Here is a 20,275-nt window from a genome sequence, read left to right on the forward strand (position 1 = left end):
ATGTCATAAAAAATAAACTTAGGAACTTTCTTACCTTTAGAGTGCTGAAGAGGCTGTCTATGAAAAAAAAGCTGTTATAGCAGGATAATTCCTCTGAAATTTAGCAATGGGAGAGACAAAAATCTGAGTAAGATCTTTCATGATTCTATCTTGGTCTTAAATAAAGCAGCCAATGGAGTACAAAAAAGATTCTGATTATCCAAAAGAGAATTAAGAAGCTTAGCCTTAATCCATCCATCCATCCTCAACCCGTTTTCCCATTTTGCATATGGGGTAGGGATGTCACTTCCACAGTGACAATCATCTGGAGCCAAGGTTTACACTGCCAGGTAGCTAGCCCTGCTGCCATAGTTCATTTGCACTACTCACTCGCATACACACTCTCACCTATGGCCAATTTAGAGTGTCCAATCCACCTACTGCATGTCTTTGGAATGTGTGAGGAAACCAGAGCACCCAGAGGAAACCCATGTGACCACATGGAGGATATGCAGGCTCCACACAGAAGGCACCTCAGATGAGAATCAAACAGGAGAACCTCTTGCTGTGAGGTGACACTAACTGCTGCACCACAGCAGCCACCCAAAGCTTAGCCTTAATATCATCAGACAAAGCCTGAAAACAATGCCAAGACAAACGTGTCATGACACAGCCCGATGCAGCAGCTCCAGAGAATGCATCAGCAGCATCATAACTACACAATGGAGTGACAAGATACCTGAGAAGTGGATCCCACCCAAGAAAGAGCAGTGGACATAGCCTCTGAATGAGGCAGGTCAGACAGAACATCCCACCTCCCACCAAAGCTGAGACAAAGGGGATAAAATATACCTTGTCAGATAAGTTGGATAATTTATGGCATGAAATGCCAGAGTGGCAGAAGTGTAGACTTTCTTCCCCAGCTTATCCATAACTTGACTTGTCTGAGGGAAGAAGCTTGGAAGAAGTCAAAGTCAGGAAGACTTATCAGCAGAGACAGAGACCAGAGCTGGATCAGAAGAGGTTCACTTATAAAGAAACTTGAAAGCCTCAGGCACTTTATAAAAACAGTCAGGCTCCTTAGGGACAGGAGGCTGGTAATCAGAACAAAGGAAGCAGTCAAAAAACTATCCAACAGGGCAGCCAAGACAGGGGGACCAGCAGAAGGCTTAAGGGAATCCATCTGCATCAACTCACAATACCTTTTCTCGATGTCAGAATCGTGAAAGCAGTCCCACTTAAAATATCCCATCATGAGAACCATTTGTATCCCTAAAGGACTATTCTTCTTAAAGGGGGTCAGGGCTTAAGGATTACTCCTCCTCAGAGCAATAATCCGCATGTGATGGCATTCTGAAGGAGTAAACCAAGAAATCCTCATCTGACTTGGATTCCTCAGCAGAAGAATCAGGCTCCCTAAAGCTAAATTAGCTTTGACAGATACAACAGCCACAAACAACACAGACAAACTTTCTAGTTATTGGGGATTCTACTGTAAGACATACTTATGTGCCCCTCCCCCTCACCAGGCTAAACAAGAAGATCACAGTGAGCTGTCTGTCTGGAGCCAGGATCCACCAGATCATGCATGCACTCAGGTTTTTAAACCACAAGTACCAGTATGTCACAGTCCATGTGGGCATCAATGAAATAAGACACTTCTCACTGGGCTATATGGAGAGACATGATGGAGCTCTTTGAATATGTGCCCTAGGTGGGTATGAATGTAGTGTTGAATAGCATCCTACCTTCACCAGTGCTGATGCCACTGTCCCATCAAAAAATGATTGATTTCAATAATTGGCTTAGTTTCTGATTTCCCAACAAGGGGATCAAATATCTGCCATCCTGGGGAGACATGATCGACAAACCACAACGCTCTCCCAGAGATGGTTTTCACTTGACACCACTTGACTTCTGGATACTGGCAAAAACATTATATGTCCCCATAAAGCCCTTTTAGGCCATTCCAAGTTGTTATAACCTCCAACATAACAAAAACAATCACTCACAACTACCTAAAGATACTGCTGCTCGACACTACTGGTTTAAATAAAAAACTGCACTCCCTGGAAGCATTCCTCACTCTGAAGAATGCAGACATATGTGCAGTCATGGAAACATTTTCAGAACCATGGAAAGCACCCCAGCTATCAAAAGCTACAATGCCTTTCATACATATTGATCCCCTTAACTCAGCATAAAACAAAGGAATAAGATGTCTCAGCGTTCATAAAGGACAAGAACACTGCTAGACTGGTCCAACCACATGACTCGCTTGAGCTGCTCCATGCCCAGCTAACCAAAGGTGCGACCCCCTATCATATCCTTGTTAACTACAGACTTCCTAACATAAGTCTGGAAAACCACACCTCCTACCTAAACCTACTGGAATCTCTTAGCATTTAGCCTAACACCATACTTATTGGTGACTTTAGCTACCCCTCCATAAACTGGGAGACTTATACGACCCATAGTTCAGTTGCTCAGAGGTTTTGGACTTTGTCAATGCAAACACACTGGAGCAACTTGTTAGCTCCCCAACTAGAGGTACAAATATCCTACAACTAGTACTTAAAACATGGGGATGCAGCTCTCTTCTGTGCATTAACTCCTCCCTTATAAGATCTGACCATAAATGATCCCTTCAATATTAAAATTATCCTAGAATCCCCATCAAACTCCTAACCTGTTAAGAACTTTGTTAAGGCTAATTAGCTCAAATTAAGTGACACCTTATTAAACTAGCAAGCCCCTCCAAACCCGAATGACTCTGAGGCCTATTATGAGCTGTACACAAAAGCACTGTACAACCACATTTATAGCTGCATTGAGGAGGCAGTACCTGTCAGAGTCAAACCTATGATTACTGGCAAAAATAAACCACCCTAGCGGACCCCTAGCATAAATAGGCTATTCAACAAAATGAAAAAAATCCTCTCCACAGCCAAGAAAGAACAGACAAAACGATACAAAAAGACACTCACCAGCCTCAACAAACTAGAGAGCTGGTCAAATCTGTCAAAGTGAACTACAAGGCAAAGATAGCCTCCCGGATGAAAGATAAGCATAAGGCCTTTTTTAATTATGTTTGTAACGTCAGGAGAAATGCTCAGCAATGTGCCGAGTTAATCATTAATGGCAACACTTACACCCAGCCTAAAACTATAGTAAACCTGTTGGCTGACAAGTTCAGTTCAAACTTCTCCGCTCCCCAATCACCTCCTACCACAACCAAAGAAATACCCACAATCATCCACATACCAGTCATTATGAGGGAACATGTCCTTACTGTGCTCACTAAAGCAAAATACACAGCCTTCGTGGGTCCCAACAACATTCCAGGATGCTTCTTAAATAGCTTAAGGCATAATCTATTAGGGCAGCTGAAAATCCTCTGTAACCACAGCCTTCAAACAGGCTTTGTCCCAGAGGAATGGAGGATTGCAATAGTTGTCCCTCTGCACAAGGGGGGACCATCAACAGACCTAGGGAAATGCAGACCCATAAGCTTGACTAGTCTTATCTCCAAAGCTACGGAGAGAATTATCATGTATCTGATCAATAATGACATAGGAAATCTCCAACACTGGACCAAACCCAATTTGGCTTTGTCAAAGGGAGGTCTTGCCTGCTCAGTCTGGTGGACTTATTTGAGAAAGGCACCAGTGCCATGGATGAGGGTAAAATGGTACACGCAGCTCATCTGGACCGGGCCACAGCTTTTGACACAATCCCCCACTCAGGGATCATAGATAAATTTACTGAGTTAAGCATAAGCTCCTACATCATCAGATGGATAACAACCTGGCTCACTGAGAGGACACATGTTGTCTGGACAGATGAATCCACTTCCAAAAAGAAACCTGTTACTAGCGGTGTCCCACAGGACTCGGTGTTGAGTTCCCTCCTGTTTGGCTTATAATTCTCTGAAATGAAGGTCAATATTGGGGGCCTCTGGCTCACCATATTTGCTGACTGAAAGCTGGGAGCAATCACTGAATCTCCAAATGATGGTGAAACCTTATAAACAGGCATAAAAATTATGAACGACTGGTGCCAAAACCATGGTCTGAGACTAAATGCTAAAAATTGTATAATTACACCATTCAGTAAATCAGATATCCATGCAAATTATAATACTGATAGCGCACTCCTAAAAGTAGACCCAGTGGTGAGGGGGCCTAGGAGCATAGCTAGATAGTACCCTAAACTTTGACCGACAGGTAGCTACGGTGGTGAGGAAATCCTTCTGTGTGTCTCAACTTTAAATAAAGGGATGGCATCAAGATCAAAGGACGTCACAGTGCCATTGTATGCAGCCCTCATCAGGAACATAACTGAGTACAGTACTCCCTTCTGCATGTATCTAACCAAGCACTTACACCAAATGGAGCACTCCCAGAGGCCTCTCACTAAAAAAATACAAAATGTAAGACACACGTCTTATGCAGACCAACTAAAGTCCCTATCACTTTACTCTGTCTCATATCATTTATTGAGAGGTGATTTATTCCTGACCTACAAGGCATTCTCTGATCCAGCCCTGATGAAAATGTTATACATTTGCAAGAAACATTATACAAGGGTTACCTGTTCCATGGACCTGAACCTTATTTGTGATTCTAACAGAACATGCTGGAGAGACAGATTTGTAACCCAAAGGCTACCTCGTCTATGGAATAAACTCCTCATCTTCATAAAACAAAGGCCATCCCTCACTCTCTTCAAAACGAATATGGATAAATGGATGAGGAACCATAAATTTACTTCCAGGGTACTGCCCATGACCCTTATGGACAGAGGCAGTCTATAAAATGATTCAGGGCTCCAACCAGACCTCTCAACTGTACCGAAATCCTTGGCAAATACCGGTTTTGAGGGAAAATTATTGGGGTGCCACGAATTTCCGCAATGGCCCCTTTAATTTCCGATTTTTCTGTTTGTTTTTTTTTTTTTTTTTTTTTTTTTTTTTTAAAACTCATCCTGACATCATCACGTGCAGGGCGTGCATGACGTCAGCTTCTGCACAGCACATCTTTCTTCCCTGTCATGGCTCCTCCACCCTCCAGGTAAAAAAAAACTAAGACAAATGCAGCTTTATTTTATTTTATTTATTTATTCACTTAACGGCTGCAGGCTTAGCTTTAGCAGCTTGTTGTGATTAGTTTTGGCGGCTTCAAAAGAAATGTATGTGTTGTGTGTCACTCGTGTGCTTATTTTATTTACTTAACGGCTGCAGGCTTAGCTTTAGCAGTTTCTATGTAAAATGTGATTACTTTTGGCGCTGGCAGGCAGTTACAAAAACGTACATGATATTGTGTGCTTATTTTATTTATTTAAAGGCTGCAGACTTAGCTTTAGCAGGTTCTATGTAAAATGTGATTACTTTTGGCACTGGCGGGCAGCTACACTACAAATGTACGTATCGTGCTTATTTTATTGACTTAATGGCTGCAGACTTAGCTTTAGCAGCTTGTTGTGATTACTTTTGGTGGCTACAAAAGAAACGTACGTGCTGTGTCACTCGTGTGCTTATTTTATTTACTTAACAGCTGCAGGCTTAACTTTAGCAGCAGCTTCTTCTATTTAAAATGTGAACTGATTACTTTTGGCGGCTATAAAAGTACGTACTTAACGGCTCCATACTTAGCTTTATCAGCAGCTTCTATTTAAAATCTGATACTTTCGGTGTCTACAAACATACTTAAGGTGTGGTGTGTGCTTGTTTTATTTACTTAGTTGTCTCTTGTGATTGTGTGGCAAATCCAGGTAATCTGATTTATGAATGCTGCTGGAATGGATGCTACATGCTAAACATTCTGCTCGTTGCAGGTATGTTTATCCATTTGATTTTGATTCTCTTTCATGGACTCAAAGACCATTGAATTGAAAGTTGTAATAGACGTGAACTAAAGACTAAAAAGAGCTCAAGATGGTTTTATACTGATTCTAATTTAAGGTTGACAGCTGAAGGGTATATCAGAAACTGGCATTTAAATTACAGCTATCACATCACTAAGCTTTGATTGTGCTACTTTGCATTAGTGAAACAGATACTCTCTGCAATGTTATTTTCTTTACACACTGAATTTATTTGTGTGCATTCTTGTTAAGGCTACTTACTGTGGGTCTAGATTGTGCTTTTTGCAAGAAAACAAGGAGTAAAGTTCTTATTTTTGTACTGCTATTTAGCATTGTTCTGTTGGAGATTGGAGTTTGGAAAATAATAAATGTAATAAAATTAGTTATCAAAGCTAGAACCCTAGGTGAAGAATGACTTGATAAGGATAGGCTGAAAACAAACCTATTTCTATTATTTACATTTTTTTTGTGTGAGCCTGATCGTTCAGCTACTTGATAGTTTTATAAAAGGATCATCTCTGGCCTGGAACAGTATATTTTATTTATTTTAGTACAAGTGAAGGTCATATACAGCTAATTAATGCTATGCATGGTCAAATATGCATTGTCCAGATTTTTTGCATTATATATTTGGTCTGTTCCTCATACATATTTGGTTTTCTGGAGGTCTCTGAGGATCAAAATCATTAAATAATAAGGTAAGGGCTGCATATTTTTACTTAACAGTGGCTACAAATGTTGGTTTATAGTTTATTTATTTACTTAATGGCTGCAGAGTGCAGACTTAGCTTAACTTTTACTTAACAGCAGGAGAAATGTACGTGTGCACGCGTACAGGCTTGCAGCAGCATCTTCTTTTATTTATTTCCTGCATGTGCTTAATATTTGTGTGATTAGCAGAACACAGAAACAGCTTCTTTTATTTATTTACTACTTAGCTGTGTGCGCTTAATGTTTATGTGATGCAGCTTCTTTTATTTACCTACTTAGCTGCAGAGAATATGAAAGCAGGAGAAACAAACATATGTGTGCTTAGATTACTTTTGCTTAACTGCAGGACAATGTGATTACATTTTACTGAAGTGTATATGTCTGGAATGTTTGGCTCATACCTTTAGTCTGTTCCTCTTAAAATTTGTGGTTTTCAGGCAAGTCAGTGAGAACTGAAAACTAAGTAAGTCTTCCTGTCTTTCAGGAAATGCATGGTAACACAAAACATTTTATTCTAGCAGCTTTTCTAAGATTATACAAGCAATATTTAAAATATGTCCCTCCCTGGTTTTGGGCTTTTGTCACCCCCCCAATAAAATTTGGCTTTTTCCAGATTTTTTGTGCTGCATAGTTCTTCAGGGGGAGAGAAGTTTAATGCTACTTATGCCAAGTCAGTTTGTGTTGTTAGTAGCACAACAGGTAGAATACTTGCATTTGATGCAGAAGGCAGTGGGTTCTACTCCCACAGTATGTAGATGGATTGCTGATACTGTACTGTGTATTGTACTCTTAAAGGAGGTGGTGGTGGATGTTGCAGTCCTCAGAATGTCCTCTTTGGCGGAGATACTTATTGATTCCTCAAGGGCAATGGGCACTTTATTTGTAGATGAAACAATAAAATATTAAGTTGTTTGCTAGCAGCAATTTCTTCATTAGGTACAGATCTTACAGATCTCTTGAATGTGGAATTATTTAGATGACTTTTACTTCAGCAGAGATTGTGCATATTTACTGATAATGGTAGATTGTAGAAGTTTGAGTAGACTTTAAGATGGAAATGTTCTGAATTGGGTAGTTTTGTCATTATTGGTTCATGCATTTTGTTTCATTGTTCACTGGAAAAATGTTCAAAACAATAAATTTAAACCGTGCTCTAACAAGTGTGCTGCATTATACAAGGAATGTAATTTAATACAGTCAGGAAGGTGTATCAAAGAACACATGTATGTTTCGTGTTCATGGGGCCTATGATTTCAAAACAGCCCAAAAGTAATCTTTATCCGCCACTGGCCAGATGCATTTTCTTTGAATGTGGGTTTCAATGCTGTTTTAATGAATGTGAGTTTCAAGGGCAGAGAAGTTTTAATGCTATGTTTATTTTTATTGTGAGACAGTATTGCTTTGTTTCAGTATTGCTTTGTTTAGCAGATCTCTATATTAGTATTTGTGCATTGTGCTATAAAATGTAAAAATAAAATCCAAATAATCAATGTAGAAGTAAAGCAGTATGCACATTAATGTTTATGGTAAATGGGGCAAAATAGCCAGGTAATGGGACACTGGAATGGCTGCAGGGGGACTCTAGTACCATACTTTGATTGTCTGTTCTTCAGTTTGCATTTGAAAGTTAATATCCCACAATTCCATAGGAGTGGGTGGGGTTACATATTCATATATGCTAATTTTATGTTAATCAGTGTACAGATTTGTACCTATTTTTCATGAGCCTTGTCCAGATTATTGATGATTCCAGGTTGAGAGGTATGGCTCCAACACCCAAAGACCCACTACCCTGCTACTACCCCAGCCCATATCTGGGGAATTAAGACATAATATTGTCATATCCTGGTATTATTTATTAGGCTTGTAAAGGCTATTGTGCTATTAGCCTAGAAATCACCTATGAACAATGCCACAGTGAAGATAATAATCTGCTGAATATGCTCATAAGTGCATAGTAGTTACTAGGCATGTGGAACAGGAGAAACAGGAGACCGCTGAGAGATTATGTTTCCAAATCACAGTCTGGTTAAGTGACTTGGTCAGACTCAGTCATTAAGCAAATGGTGAGTTAGGAAATCAAACCCTTGACTACATGCAGCAGATTGTAAAAAGCTCATAGTCTTAATAATCTGAGCTAATTGCCAGGCAACAAATATTGCTTACAGATGACCATGGTAGGATTCAGACATATAATCTTCTGAATCCAAAGTGAGAATCAATTATAACCCTTTATACACTGCTTTTTAACTCTTTTATCACTTCTGCTATACACAATCTATTCATGTAAAAACAGTCAGCTCACATATGTATATGTGATTTAACATACTCAACAGTATTTCTCTGGTTTTCTTCCTGAATATCTACAACTGTTCTTGTCACTACTTCTAGTTCAAGTCTTGGGTTTGGATACTAGGATAACCATTTGCTGACTACTACAAGCCTAGCCAATAATAAAAGGTCAGAATCAAACATTATGCCAATTTCTCCCTCCAAAAATATTAGGTAATTAGTCTGTAGACTATTACATGTCAAGCCAATAGCCAGACAGTGATCAAAGGTGAGACGCAAACCTTGTATGTTGTGTCTGTGAGGTAAACACCTTAACCTATATGACAATCCTGCCAACCCCCAACCTGTCTACCAAGCTCCTCTTAAGTCAGGTATATAATTAGGTATATATTTAAGTAGTGCATCACTCTTCTCTGTTTTCCTCTAGCTCTTCAGACTAATGCTTTCAGTAAGCATTCTTGGATTTTTCAGTATTATTTAATGTCAATTCCAAAGGTCTGTAAATGTTGCAAATAATTAATCAAGTATTCAAGTGGAAATAACCTGCAAGTATGGTAGCTGCACGGCCCCAAAAGTCACCAGTATAATTTAAAAAAAGCAAGAGCCAGCAAAATAGTGACAATAGGATATAGTTTGTTCTCCTTATTGTATTAAAATATATCCTATTGTCACTGTTTTGCTGGCTCTTGCTTTTATTTAAATAATTAATCAAGCCAATTAATGTATCTGCCTATATTAGATACTTAATGTGAGAAAGACAGCAAATAAAGCACCCTAGCCCAGACCTAGCTACATTGCTCTAGTTATAATGGTAATCATGCGGCCACCAGTTCAATCCAGCTTTCATCTATATTCTATTTATCGTTTAAACGCAATGAAATGAAACTGTTAGTTGTTCTGCAAGAAAAAATGTAGTCAGTGACAACACACTTGGCTTGATATTTACCTAATTTCTCTCATAGGTTCATAGGTGTGTACTAGGCTAATGGTCCTGGAGCCTTTACAAGCCTAGCCCCCAAAAAACTCCCCAGGTACCGTGCCACCTTATGTTAGTTCACAGTGCCCATATCCAGTATTGCAACTGGAATGATCCCTGGAGTGAACTTTCTGTTACTCATTCACTTATCAAGATTTCTCTTGAAGATGGTCAGTGACTAAATCATTTAGTCCACTTCTGGCCTGATGAAGCCACTTTCAGAAATCAATTCAATCATTTGCTTTCAGTTTTCAGCCTCTCACCAATGAGATTTGCAAGTGAAGCCTCTTGCATTTTGCTAACATCTCTTGTACAACATCTGGCTGAAGCCAATGCTTAGTGCCAGGAAAATGTAACAGAAGTGGCCATGATAGTACAGTTACTTTTCTCTGCATGACATGACTGCCATTGTCTACATCAGCCCATCTTCTACCCCACCTCCCGACTGCCCTGCTGTGGTTGTTTCAGAAAACACCCGTTAAACATGTTGCCATATTATCAGAGTAATCCTGACCTCAGATAACAACAACATTCTGTATTTTAATCCATTTATCCATCTCTCTTTAGGCATTTTAATATGAGAAAACACTCCTTATGCTTATCTGTATTCCCCTTAGCATGAAGGTTAGTAATCTTGATAAAATGTAGCTGTTTGTGTTTAGACATCTACTCTCAGCACTTCTTCCTTTTTACATTATCATGATGGCAGGACAAGTGCTAATCTGGCCATTGCTGCAAGATGTTGAAGGCTGTGGGGGGGGGCTCAATAATTAATGAGTCCTTCTTTATTTTAACTAACACTGTCTTTATTAACTGCTTGCAAGTGTTTTAGAGTTTGCCCCCCCCCCCAATTCTCTTTTTGCTGTAAAAAAAAGCAAAAAAAAAAAAAAAACCAATGAAAGAAAGAAAGGATTGAAAACCTGGATAGCCAAAACAGAATTGGTCACTAAGCTAAGGCCGTCTCCAGTGCTATGTGTCATCATCCTCTCTCTGCTTGTCCACAGTTTGTCTGACAGTCTTCTCCACAGACTGCAAAGCTGATTTAACTGCTCTTGTGCTGAGAAAAGCTTGGCCTTAAGTACATGGAGATCCTAGTAGATGTGTTAGGATTAGTCCTGGGCAGACATGGTCTCCAGAGGCTAAATACTTATTTGGTAATCCAAGGCTTTGATTTAATCCTTGGAAAATGACAGGACACTATTTCAAAGATGACTTGGACACAGGTTCTTCTTTATATAGGGAGTAATCTCCTGTTTCCTTCCCTTCATGGCCAGATCAGAAGAACATGAACAGGAAATAAAAAAGAAGTTCCAAAAGTGACAAGTCATACAATAGGTGAACAATCAAGGTTTTATGTTAAAAAAGCTAGGCCCATTAAGCAGTTTCTAGAGGTAGATTATACACTTATTAGTTTTATTCATACTGATAAAAATCTAGAAATGTTTAAATGTAGGTTTTGCACTAGTTGCAGTTACATTTGGGAAGTTCCTTCCATTATGTTGCCTGATACGGATAGAAGCATTAAAGTAGAAGGACACTTTGATTGTAACAGCACAGGCATAGTGTATATTGATATATGCTCCTGTTGTTATTCCTTTTATATACGAATGACAACAAGGAAGTTAAATGCCAGAATAAATGAACACTTATATGCTATAAGGAAAAGAGACACAAATAGTGCGTTATTTAAGCATTCCACTATATGGAAGTCTTTTAAAAAGTTTTACTTTTCTGTCCTACAGTTACTTCCAAAAGACTTGAGGGGAGGTAATAACAAGAACAAAATTCTTAAAAGATGCAAACAGACAAATATCCTGGTATTAATGAAAGCATCCGTGCAAAATGTTTTTTAGAATAGCATATTTGTTAATACTGGCTGGTTTACACACATAGTTGTCATTAATTAAATGTTTATATAGACTGAATTGGAACTGTTAGTTGATTGGTCAAGTATAAATTTTTTACCAGTGTATTTAAATGTGGTTTTTAATACACCTTTTATTCTGATGAAGTCTTCGCATGAAAGCGTTAAATTTCTGTGAATAAATACAGATTATTTTACTCGTGGTGTTTCTGCTGCCTTCTAGTGAATGTCTTTTTGTTATACGTTTGTTTCTACATTCTGTGGAATGTTTTGGTCTTAAGCTATTTTTGTACAAATTAATTTAGAGAAGAGTGAAGCAGCTAAGTTTAATCATTTCAACATACTGTAAAAGCACACCGGAAATTCAGGACCAGTCTGTAGTATTTTTTTTTCTGAGATAAATTGTTCTGAAACTCAAAGAAAAAGTACTTCTCTTTGTAAATGACACACATACCTGGCACAAATTATTACATAAAAAGGCAACAAAGAAGGATATGGGACTTGGGAGACTGTTTGGATTTAATGCAACAATGTAAAAATAATGCATAAAGAAACACATATGAAAGAAAGTATAATTAGGGAAAATAAGTACTAGAAATAACACAGAAATGAATCGCTCTTACTCATATCATTTGCCCTACATATAAACAGATGATAAGACAGTAGGAAAGCCAGGAACACTGAAATATGTAATGAAAACCACTATTAGTGGAAAGAAATAGGTAGAGGCCATACAGCTGATTGCTGATAGCCAATCAAGAATATGGGTATGCATTTAAGAGGACATTTGCAGAGAGCACAATTAAGAAAGGCAGATTGGATGAAGGTAAATAAAATGGATAGGCCAGTGGCCAGATGAACTACTGTTATGTTTTCTTACACAACTGCAATATGTACATCACTGCAGTGGCCTTAGCAATTTGGATAGATTACTATAGCTTAAAAATAACTTGGAGATGGAAGGGGAAGGGTCCAGGATAATGGCACTAGCAAAGCCAGTGCCAGATCTGGAGAAGTCATCTAGTTTATAGCAATTTTTAAAAGTATGCATACTAAGTTGCTGCTTCTAGAATACTTCTAGAGTCCAATCCTTTCCAAAAGGACCTTGTAAAATGAGCCTTGACCCTGCCTGGAAGAGTTGAGTAGTTTTGTTGTTGAGGGACTAACAATAGGTAATAGCCTGGGACAACCATTAGGAATTAGTTTGCTTTTGACAAAGGCTGTACTTTCCTCTTACCTTTACAAGAAATGAACAACTGATCTGAAGTTCTAAAAAATGTTCTGTGAAAATAGTACCTGATTTGTCTCTGGACATCCATGGTAGGAAGTGGGCTTTCTTCCTCATTTTTGGATTCTGAAAAGAAAACAGAGACATGGATAGATTGGCTAAAGGTACACCTGGATAGCACTTTAGGCATACAAAAAAAGATTATTTCCTCAAAGAAACACCATCTCTGTGAAAAATAAGATAAGGTTGACCCATCATCAGAGGATGCAACTCAAGACACTCTTCTTACAGAGGTTGAAGCAAGCAGTATTACTGGTTTCCATGTTAAGAATCTCAAGTAAGCTAGATAAGCTGGTTCAGATAGAGCAGGTGTTAGCATCTCTAACACACAATTAAGAGCCCAAGGAGGATCTGCTAGTTTTCTGTGAGGCTTTTTATGTAAAAACACTTCAAAAACATTTTCACATGAGACTGCATTGAATGAGAGGATCCATGGGCATATATGCTCAAATGGCCAACAAATGAAGCTTAACAGAAGAGTAAGACAGGCCATTGGATAGCAACGTGCACAAATATTATAAATCCAGGAAAAACACTAGCCCTGAATAGGTGCTGCTTCTTTGGTGACACCAACTAAAAAACTTTTTCATCTGCTAATGTATGATTTTCTAGTCAGGGTATTTCTTCTCTCCATTAATACCTGCTGTACTTCATCAGAAAACAGATGCCTAAAAGGTATTAAGACGATCATCCAGGCAGTCAGTTTCAGCTGCTTGGGATCGGGATGTATCAAACATCTTTGATCTTGTGTGAGTAAATCCACTCTTTGAGGAGGCTAGTGGTAATTGACCCTGGTCAGTTCCAAAAGAAGGGAGAATCACTATTGCCAGGGCCAGAAGGGCATCACCATAATGATCTTTGGAGAGTCTTTCTGAATCTTTATATGTACCCTGGATATCACTGGAAAGGCTAATCCTGTCCAGGGAAAGTAAAAGGCATCTGTCTTTCAGGCCTTCTTGCATGCAGTCTGGGAATAGAATTTTGCCAGCTGATTGTTTACAGAGGAAGCACAGTGGTCTATTTTAGGAATTCCCACAGATGGATCAAAATTCTGGAAGACCCCCTGACTCAGTTTCCATTTGTGAAGGTCTGCCCTGGTCCTGTTGAGCTTGTCTGCCACACAGTTTTGCTCTATCCAAATGTAAGATGCCTGAAGTATAAGATTGTGCTATAAAGCTATATCCCATGCTAACCTGGCTAGTCTGCACAGGGGATATGATCTGGTACCCCCTTGCTTATGTACCACATTACTGTGGTATTGTCTGTAAACACTTGGACTACAGATGATTCAGAGAGTTGAGAGCATTTATAAGAGCTAGCATCACTTTTATAGGTTTCTGTGTTGTGGTCTATCTTTTTTGCCCCAAAGACCTTGCACTTTTATACCCAGTGACACTGCTCTGCAAGCAAAGTCTGAGGCGTCTGCTTTGGGGCAGGTGGGGAGAATGGGAGACCTGGATTCAGAAAATTTGATGCTGCCACAATCTGATTCCTCTTTTTATAAATCCCAGAAATAGGATTTGATAAGACAATGGATGTTGATGCTGGGATCAAGGATATTTCAGATGCCATTGTATCTTTCTGATGTAGAGTCTTGCAAGAAGTATCATGAGAATCATGGATGCCATGAGACCCAGAATCCTCAAGTATTCCCTCGCTGATACAGAAGTCTGAATGAAGAACCCCTGGAAAAGTTTTAAATATAGATCTATTTTTCCTGTGGAAGAAAAGCTCTTTGTACTTAGATGTCTAGCAGGTATCTCATAAACATAATACTGTGAGATGGAGTCATAAAAGACCTTTGAATATTCCTTTGGAATCCCAGCTTGTGCAAGAGATCTCTGACTTGAGTGAGAGAGAGAGATATGAGTGACTCTCTAAAAAGATTCTGCAAAGATAAGCAAGTCATCTAAATATGGAAAAATGTGGATAATTTGCGGCCTGTAGAGGGCTATAAAAGGAGCGGACTACTTTGTGAACTTTCTTGGAGCAGTGGATACCCCAAAGAGTAAGCAAAGAACTGATAATGATAAGCAAAACTTTAAGAAACACCTGCATTCTGGATGAATAGCAATATGATGATATACATATTTTAAATCTAAGCCTACTAGAAAACTCAGTGAGGAAGAAGAGGTAACAGGTTGTAAAATTAAAGCATTTGAACTTGGGCACTATCATAAACTGTTTCATGAAAGAAAGCTCCAGAACTGGTCTCTTTGGCACTAAAAACATTCTTCAGTAAAATTTCTCCCCTAAGGAACAGCTTCTATTATCTGCTTTGAGAGCATATGATGTAAAACAAGACAAAACAGATGAGGAGGAATCCCCTAGAAGGGAGGAAGTTCTCCTCTTTGTAGTCTGTAGATAGCTGGATCAAATTCAGGACTCATTTGTCTAAACAATCTGCTACCAAAGAAAGAAATGGGGATTCAGACTTTCTGGAAGGATTACGGGACTGCCAGGGTGGAAGAGAGTTGACAAAGTTCATCATATAGTCATTCTGACTTATTTGATGGTCCATTGTTCTAGGGGTTGCTGCCTTTTTTTTGGAACCTCTCTGTCATTTCTCTTTAAATGCCTGCTTACCAGCATTCTGCTGAGACTGTTCATTCATTTATTTATTTTTGTCAAAGTTAGACAAAGGATCAGAGAATCCCTTGGAGAACTTAGAGAAGGAGAGAGGAAAAATCTGAGAAATTCCCTGAATCAACTTTCCTCTTTCATCACACTTTTTGAGAACTTCTGCAGCTAAAGGTCTAAAACTAAATCACATTCTGAGACAGACATCTTCTGGGAGGTTCTGAGAATGAAGTCAGGCAAGTCTCCGTAAAACAGTACCAGTAGCCACAGCTCTATAAGTACTATCTACAGAATCTTAAATACATTTTAAATAATGAGTAGTGACTTGAGGAATATAAGAAGATTAAATATAGAATGCAGACTTCCTCACAGAAGGAAACTAATGTCAAATCATTCTCATACTTTCACAATTAGTCAAGATAAATTTCAGCATATGAGCCTGATAGTTCAAAATTCTAAAAAACAAAGTTGCAGAAGCATAAAATTCTAAAAACCAAAGTTGCAGAAGCATATACTTTTTTCACTCCAAACTTATCAAAATCTTTTCTGTCCTTATCAGAAGGAGGAGAAGAAGGATTATAATTAACAAAATGTTTAGCAGCAGCTGGATTTACCACAGCTACAGCTGCTGGGTCAGTTCCTGGATTGGTATATTAAAACTTGAAAGACTGAGGAACTTTATAATCTGTCTGCTTTCCTAGGGGCAGAAGGCTGTCAGGAAAACTGCAGGCTGTGACAAAAATATCATCCAAGGCTGACAGAAATGGAGGGATAGGAGATGGCTCTAGAAATTCCAGTTATAACAAATTACAATGTTTTCTAAGGGCCTGTCAGACCTCAGTATTCTCCCACTGAAACGTTGGTTCATCCTAGAAAAAGTCTCAGAGAAAGAATATTCCACATTTGCAGAATTGTATTCCACACATTTCTCAGAATCTGAATCAGAAACCTGAGGAAAAAAAAATGCATCTGTCCATTCTCACTTCCCTATAGATTCCATTTCTTGTACCTCTTCAGAGAAAGAGGAATCCATTTTCTTTCACCAGAAACTGCCTTACAAGAAGAATCAAGAACCTGCACAAGACCCTGAGGCAAGCCTAATAAATTACTACTCTCAGCAGTAACTCACACAGAAGATAAATGTGAAGTTTTCTGTCTCTTTTTGACAGGAAATTGTAAAAGAAAAAAGTATTGCCAGCAACAGCTTCCCTAGGAATGAGCACATCATTCTTGCAATAACAGAGGCACATCCCCTGCCCTTTTTCACATGACAGAAAAGAGTGGTTCTCCCTTGTCCACTAAGGAGACCCTAACAGGGATGTAGCTAACTCCTGATCCATGATGGCTGTTTGGACTACAGCAGAGGGATCTGATGAAAAAGATGAGTGGTCTGAGGAACCAGCTTTGACCACAGCAGAGTCACCCACCTGCAGCTGAGGCAAATTACCCACGTCTACTGTGGTGGCAAAAGCTGCATAATAATATTTTTTTTTTTGGCCAGAAGATAGTCTGACTGAGGGACTGGTACTTTATTCCATGTTCAAGCCAAAAATGGTGCAAGTTTCCAGGGGATGCTTAGCAGTAACAGTCAGTAAAATAGGAAATTAGCAGAAAAGTAACGTTTCCCAGAAAAATCAAACCTTTAAGAATTTTTTTACAACAAAAGTAAAAAGTGTGCTCCTGTTTAAAAGTACATAAATGTTCTAAGACAGTCAACAAACACACTTTTTCCTAGCTTAAAAGTACTTGTTTAAAGAAAATATGAGTTTTTCCCTAATGGGAACTTATCTGTTCAGCAATGGAATATCATTAACCCACCATAAATCCTTGAAAGCCAGAAGTAGAGAACTCTTTTATATTGTAGAAAAGCCTCTGATTTACTTTGCTTTCAAACCTGACTTTCCAGTCAGTTCAGCTCAAGCTAATTAATGGTTTGGGCATGTGGAAGGTGCCCTGAAGCTTTGGAAGTTGGCAGGCTATTATATTCTACACAATATATAACCCATATAGGTAAGCCTACCATGATGATGAACATGTAATATTGTGCAAGATAATGTTTTACATTTTGATTACTGATCATAAAACCTAGCAGCATCTGTCTAAACTATAAGTTGTGATATAGATTTGTACATAATTTGGTCAATTAAAAAAATATATATATATACCTGTACAGGGCAATGCTGAAAATTAATGCATATCTTAATAAAAGCTGTAGAGACAGCACTTGTAGACATATACATTTTTAAATATGTGGTGAATTTGGAGGACATTAATAAAACTGATTGTATACAATGACATTTTCAGGTTATACTATTGAAATGGGTCTATATTAAAAGACTGAAGAGATGTTTCAGCGAACACCTCTTGGTAGACAAGTAATGAGCGAACACACTAAAGCGCAAACACTCAAAACAGCAGTTTCTTTTCCTGGGACAGAAACCCCTAGCACAAACACACACACACACATTTTAAAACATAACAACATGGGGGGCTTCATCCCCCCATGTCCCCCACACTCCACTAACTAAATATACCAACTCCAATATCGCACTACAGTGAGGAAAGGGGCAAACAACTTTCCCAGGGAAAGAAATCGCTGTTTTGAGCATTCATGCTTTAGTGCGCTCGCTTATTACTTGTCGACCAAGAGGTGTTCCCTGAAACACCACTTTGGTCTTTTAATATAGACCCATTGAAATTACATATTTTTGGGGGTATAAAAGAAACAATAAACTACCTTACGGGAATGTACAGAACTGAAGAGTGAGTCATCCTTCAGAATAAATGTGTATATATTGAAGATAGAGGACAGATAAGTTAGGGACCAGATATTTTTTTTAAAAGATAGAAAAACATAAAATAACTTCCTGCAGAAGGCAGTGAATTTAAACACATAAGACAATGCAGAAGTAAAAGGGACAAATATAAAAGAATTCCTTGAGAGAGCCTGTGGGAGTGCAGTATGTCTGCCAACAAGAATTACCAGCATATCCAAAAGCAGAAAACTGAATCGACTGGTATGCAGAGTTTATTTTCTCTGGTATTAACGGTTCAGATTCCTAAATGTTTAAATCATCAAGCAATAACTGCTAATCTGTGCAGATATATTCTTTTGCTATGCTGAAGGAATCTGCAATTTATGTGAATTCCTCATAAACTTTAAAGATATGTGTTCCTACTAAGGTCACGTATCCCTATCCCTAATAATATTAGAATGATGGTGTTGTGTGTGTGTGTGTGTGTGTGTGTCTAAGCACAAACTACTCATTCACACATCTATGTAGCCATCTATCCATAACCTTTTTCTTTCCCATTTTTACACATGGGGTTGCAGTGTCACTACCTACAAAAATGACAATCATTTACAGTCAATGTTCATACTGCCAGGTGACTAGCCCTGCCATGGTTGTTCTTCCATATCACAAATATGCAAAAACACGTAGGGCCAATTTAGAGCGCCCAATCCACCTATGGCATGTCTTTGTAATGTGGAAAGAAAGCAGAGCACCTGGAGACCCCCTTGCGAACACAGCCAGAGCATGCAGACTCTGCACAGAAGATAACCAAGCCAAGAATCGAACTGGAGAACCTCTTGCTATGAGACAACAACAGTACCTGCTGTTCCACTGTGCTGCCTTCATAAATTTTAAAGATATGTGCTCCCACTGAAGTCATGTATCCCTAGACCAGTCACACATCTATATATAACAGTAGTCATCTGAAATGTCAAGACCCTCTAGATTGAGTCCCGAAACAATCAAGTTCATGGGGTGTGGAAAAGTGATGTTCACATTGCGGTTTCAATCTTTTTTTATATTTCCTTCAAATTTATTGACGAGATTTTAATAGGGCGCCATATGTAACAGTATACAGTGCATATACGCTCATCACTGTTTTAATTATTTTCTTATTTTTATATTTTACTAATCTTTCAGTCTGTAATTGAATGAAGTCAAGTAAGGAATGAGAAATGGATTAAAACACTATGAACCACTGTGAAATTCAGAAATAGCTTAAAGTTACTTATTTTAATTTATGCATATTTGCTTCACTAACCTTTTGAACAAGATACTCCTGACGGTATAAATTTCTAATCTCTTCTGTCTTGAAGAGTTCCTTTTCTAATTCAGTTAGCTCACTTTCTTCTTGTCGCTGTTCTAAATCATGAGAAGAATGTCCTGACTCTGAAACTGTTACAGAAGATGCCCTTATTTGCTTTATTGATTTAGATGTTGTGTTACTTGCAGAGAAGCCACCAAACCCTGCAAATCCACCCTGTTGCTCTGTGACATCAGTATGTTTGGCTTTGTTCTTGGCTTCCTTCTCATAATTGTGTAGAGTTTCTTTACTGTATTCAAATATCTTCTCTGGGACCTCATCAGGGTACATCTTTGGAACTTTGGGCACTGGAAAATGCAAAGATGGATGAATTTTTGACTGCACTGACTTAAGTTCATTTTTGAATCTCTGGATCTGATCAATGGTAGCAATTTTGAGATCCCGAAGAGAAAGGATTCTTCTGTTCATATCTGCTTTCAGATCATGTATCTGCAAAACAAAAAATGCTTGATAAGTACAAAGTGAAGTCATTACCTGTACCACCACCTGCAATAATATCTAGAATGAAATTTAAAAATACGTTGTAAAAGTAAGTAAAGAGGTCATCTTCACTTATTGTCACATAACTAAAAGTGAACAAACATCAACAAATGCAATATTT

At 38.5% G+C, this 20,275-nt stretch overlaps 1 protein-coding gene across 1 annotated transcript in view; it reads right to left on the reverse strand.

Annotated features, from left to right (window-relative positions):
* The window catches only part of CFAP44 (cilia and flagella associated protein 44), a 1,689,287-nt gene that overhangs the window by 255,499 nt on the left and 1,413,513 nt on the right, over window positions 1-20,275 (reverse strand). The window contains exon 30 of the mRNA XM_044073142.1: window positions 19,612-20,103. Within this exon, the coding sequence (XP_043929077.1) occupies window positions 19,612-20,103 (492 nt within the window). The remainder of the gene's footprint in view (window positions 1-19,611; window positions 20,104-20,275) is intronic.

Source organism: Protopterus annectens, chromosome 5.part1 (genome assembly GCF_019279795.1).
Source record: "Protopterus annectens isolate FY-2018-M chromosome 5.part1, PAN1.0, whole genome shotgun sequence".
In the NCBI taxonomy this organism is placed as follows: domain Eukaryota; kingdom Metazoa; phylum Chordata; order Ceratodontiformes; family Protopteridae; genus Protopterus; species Protopterus annectens.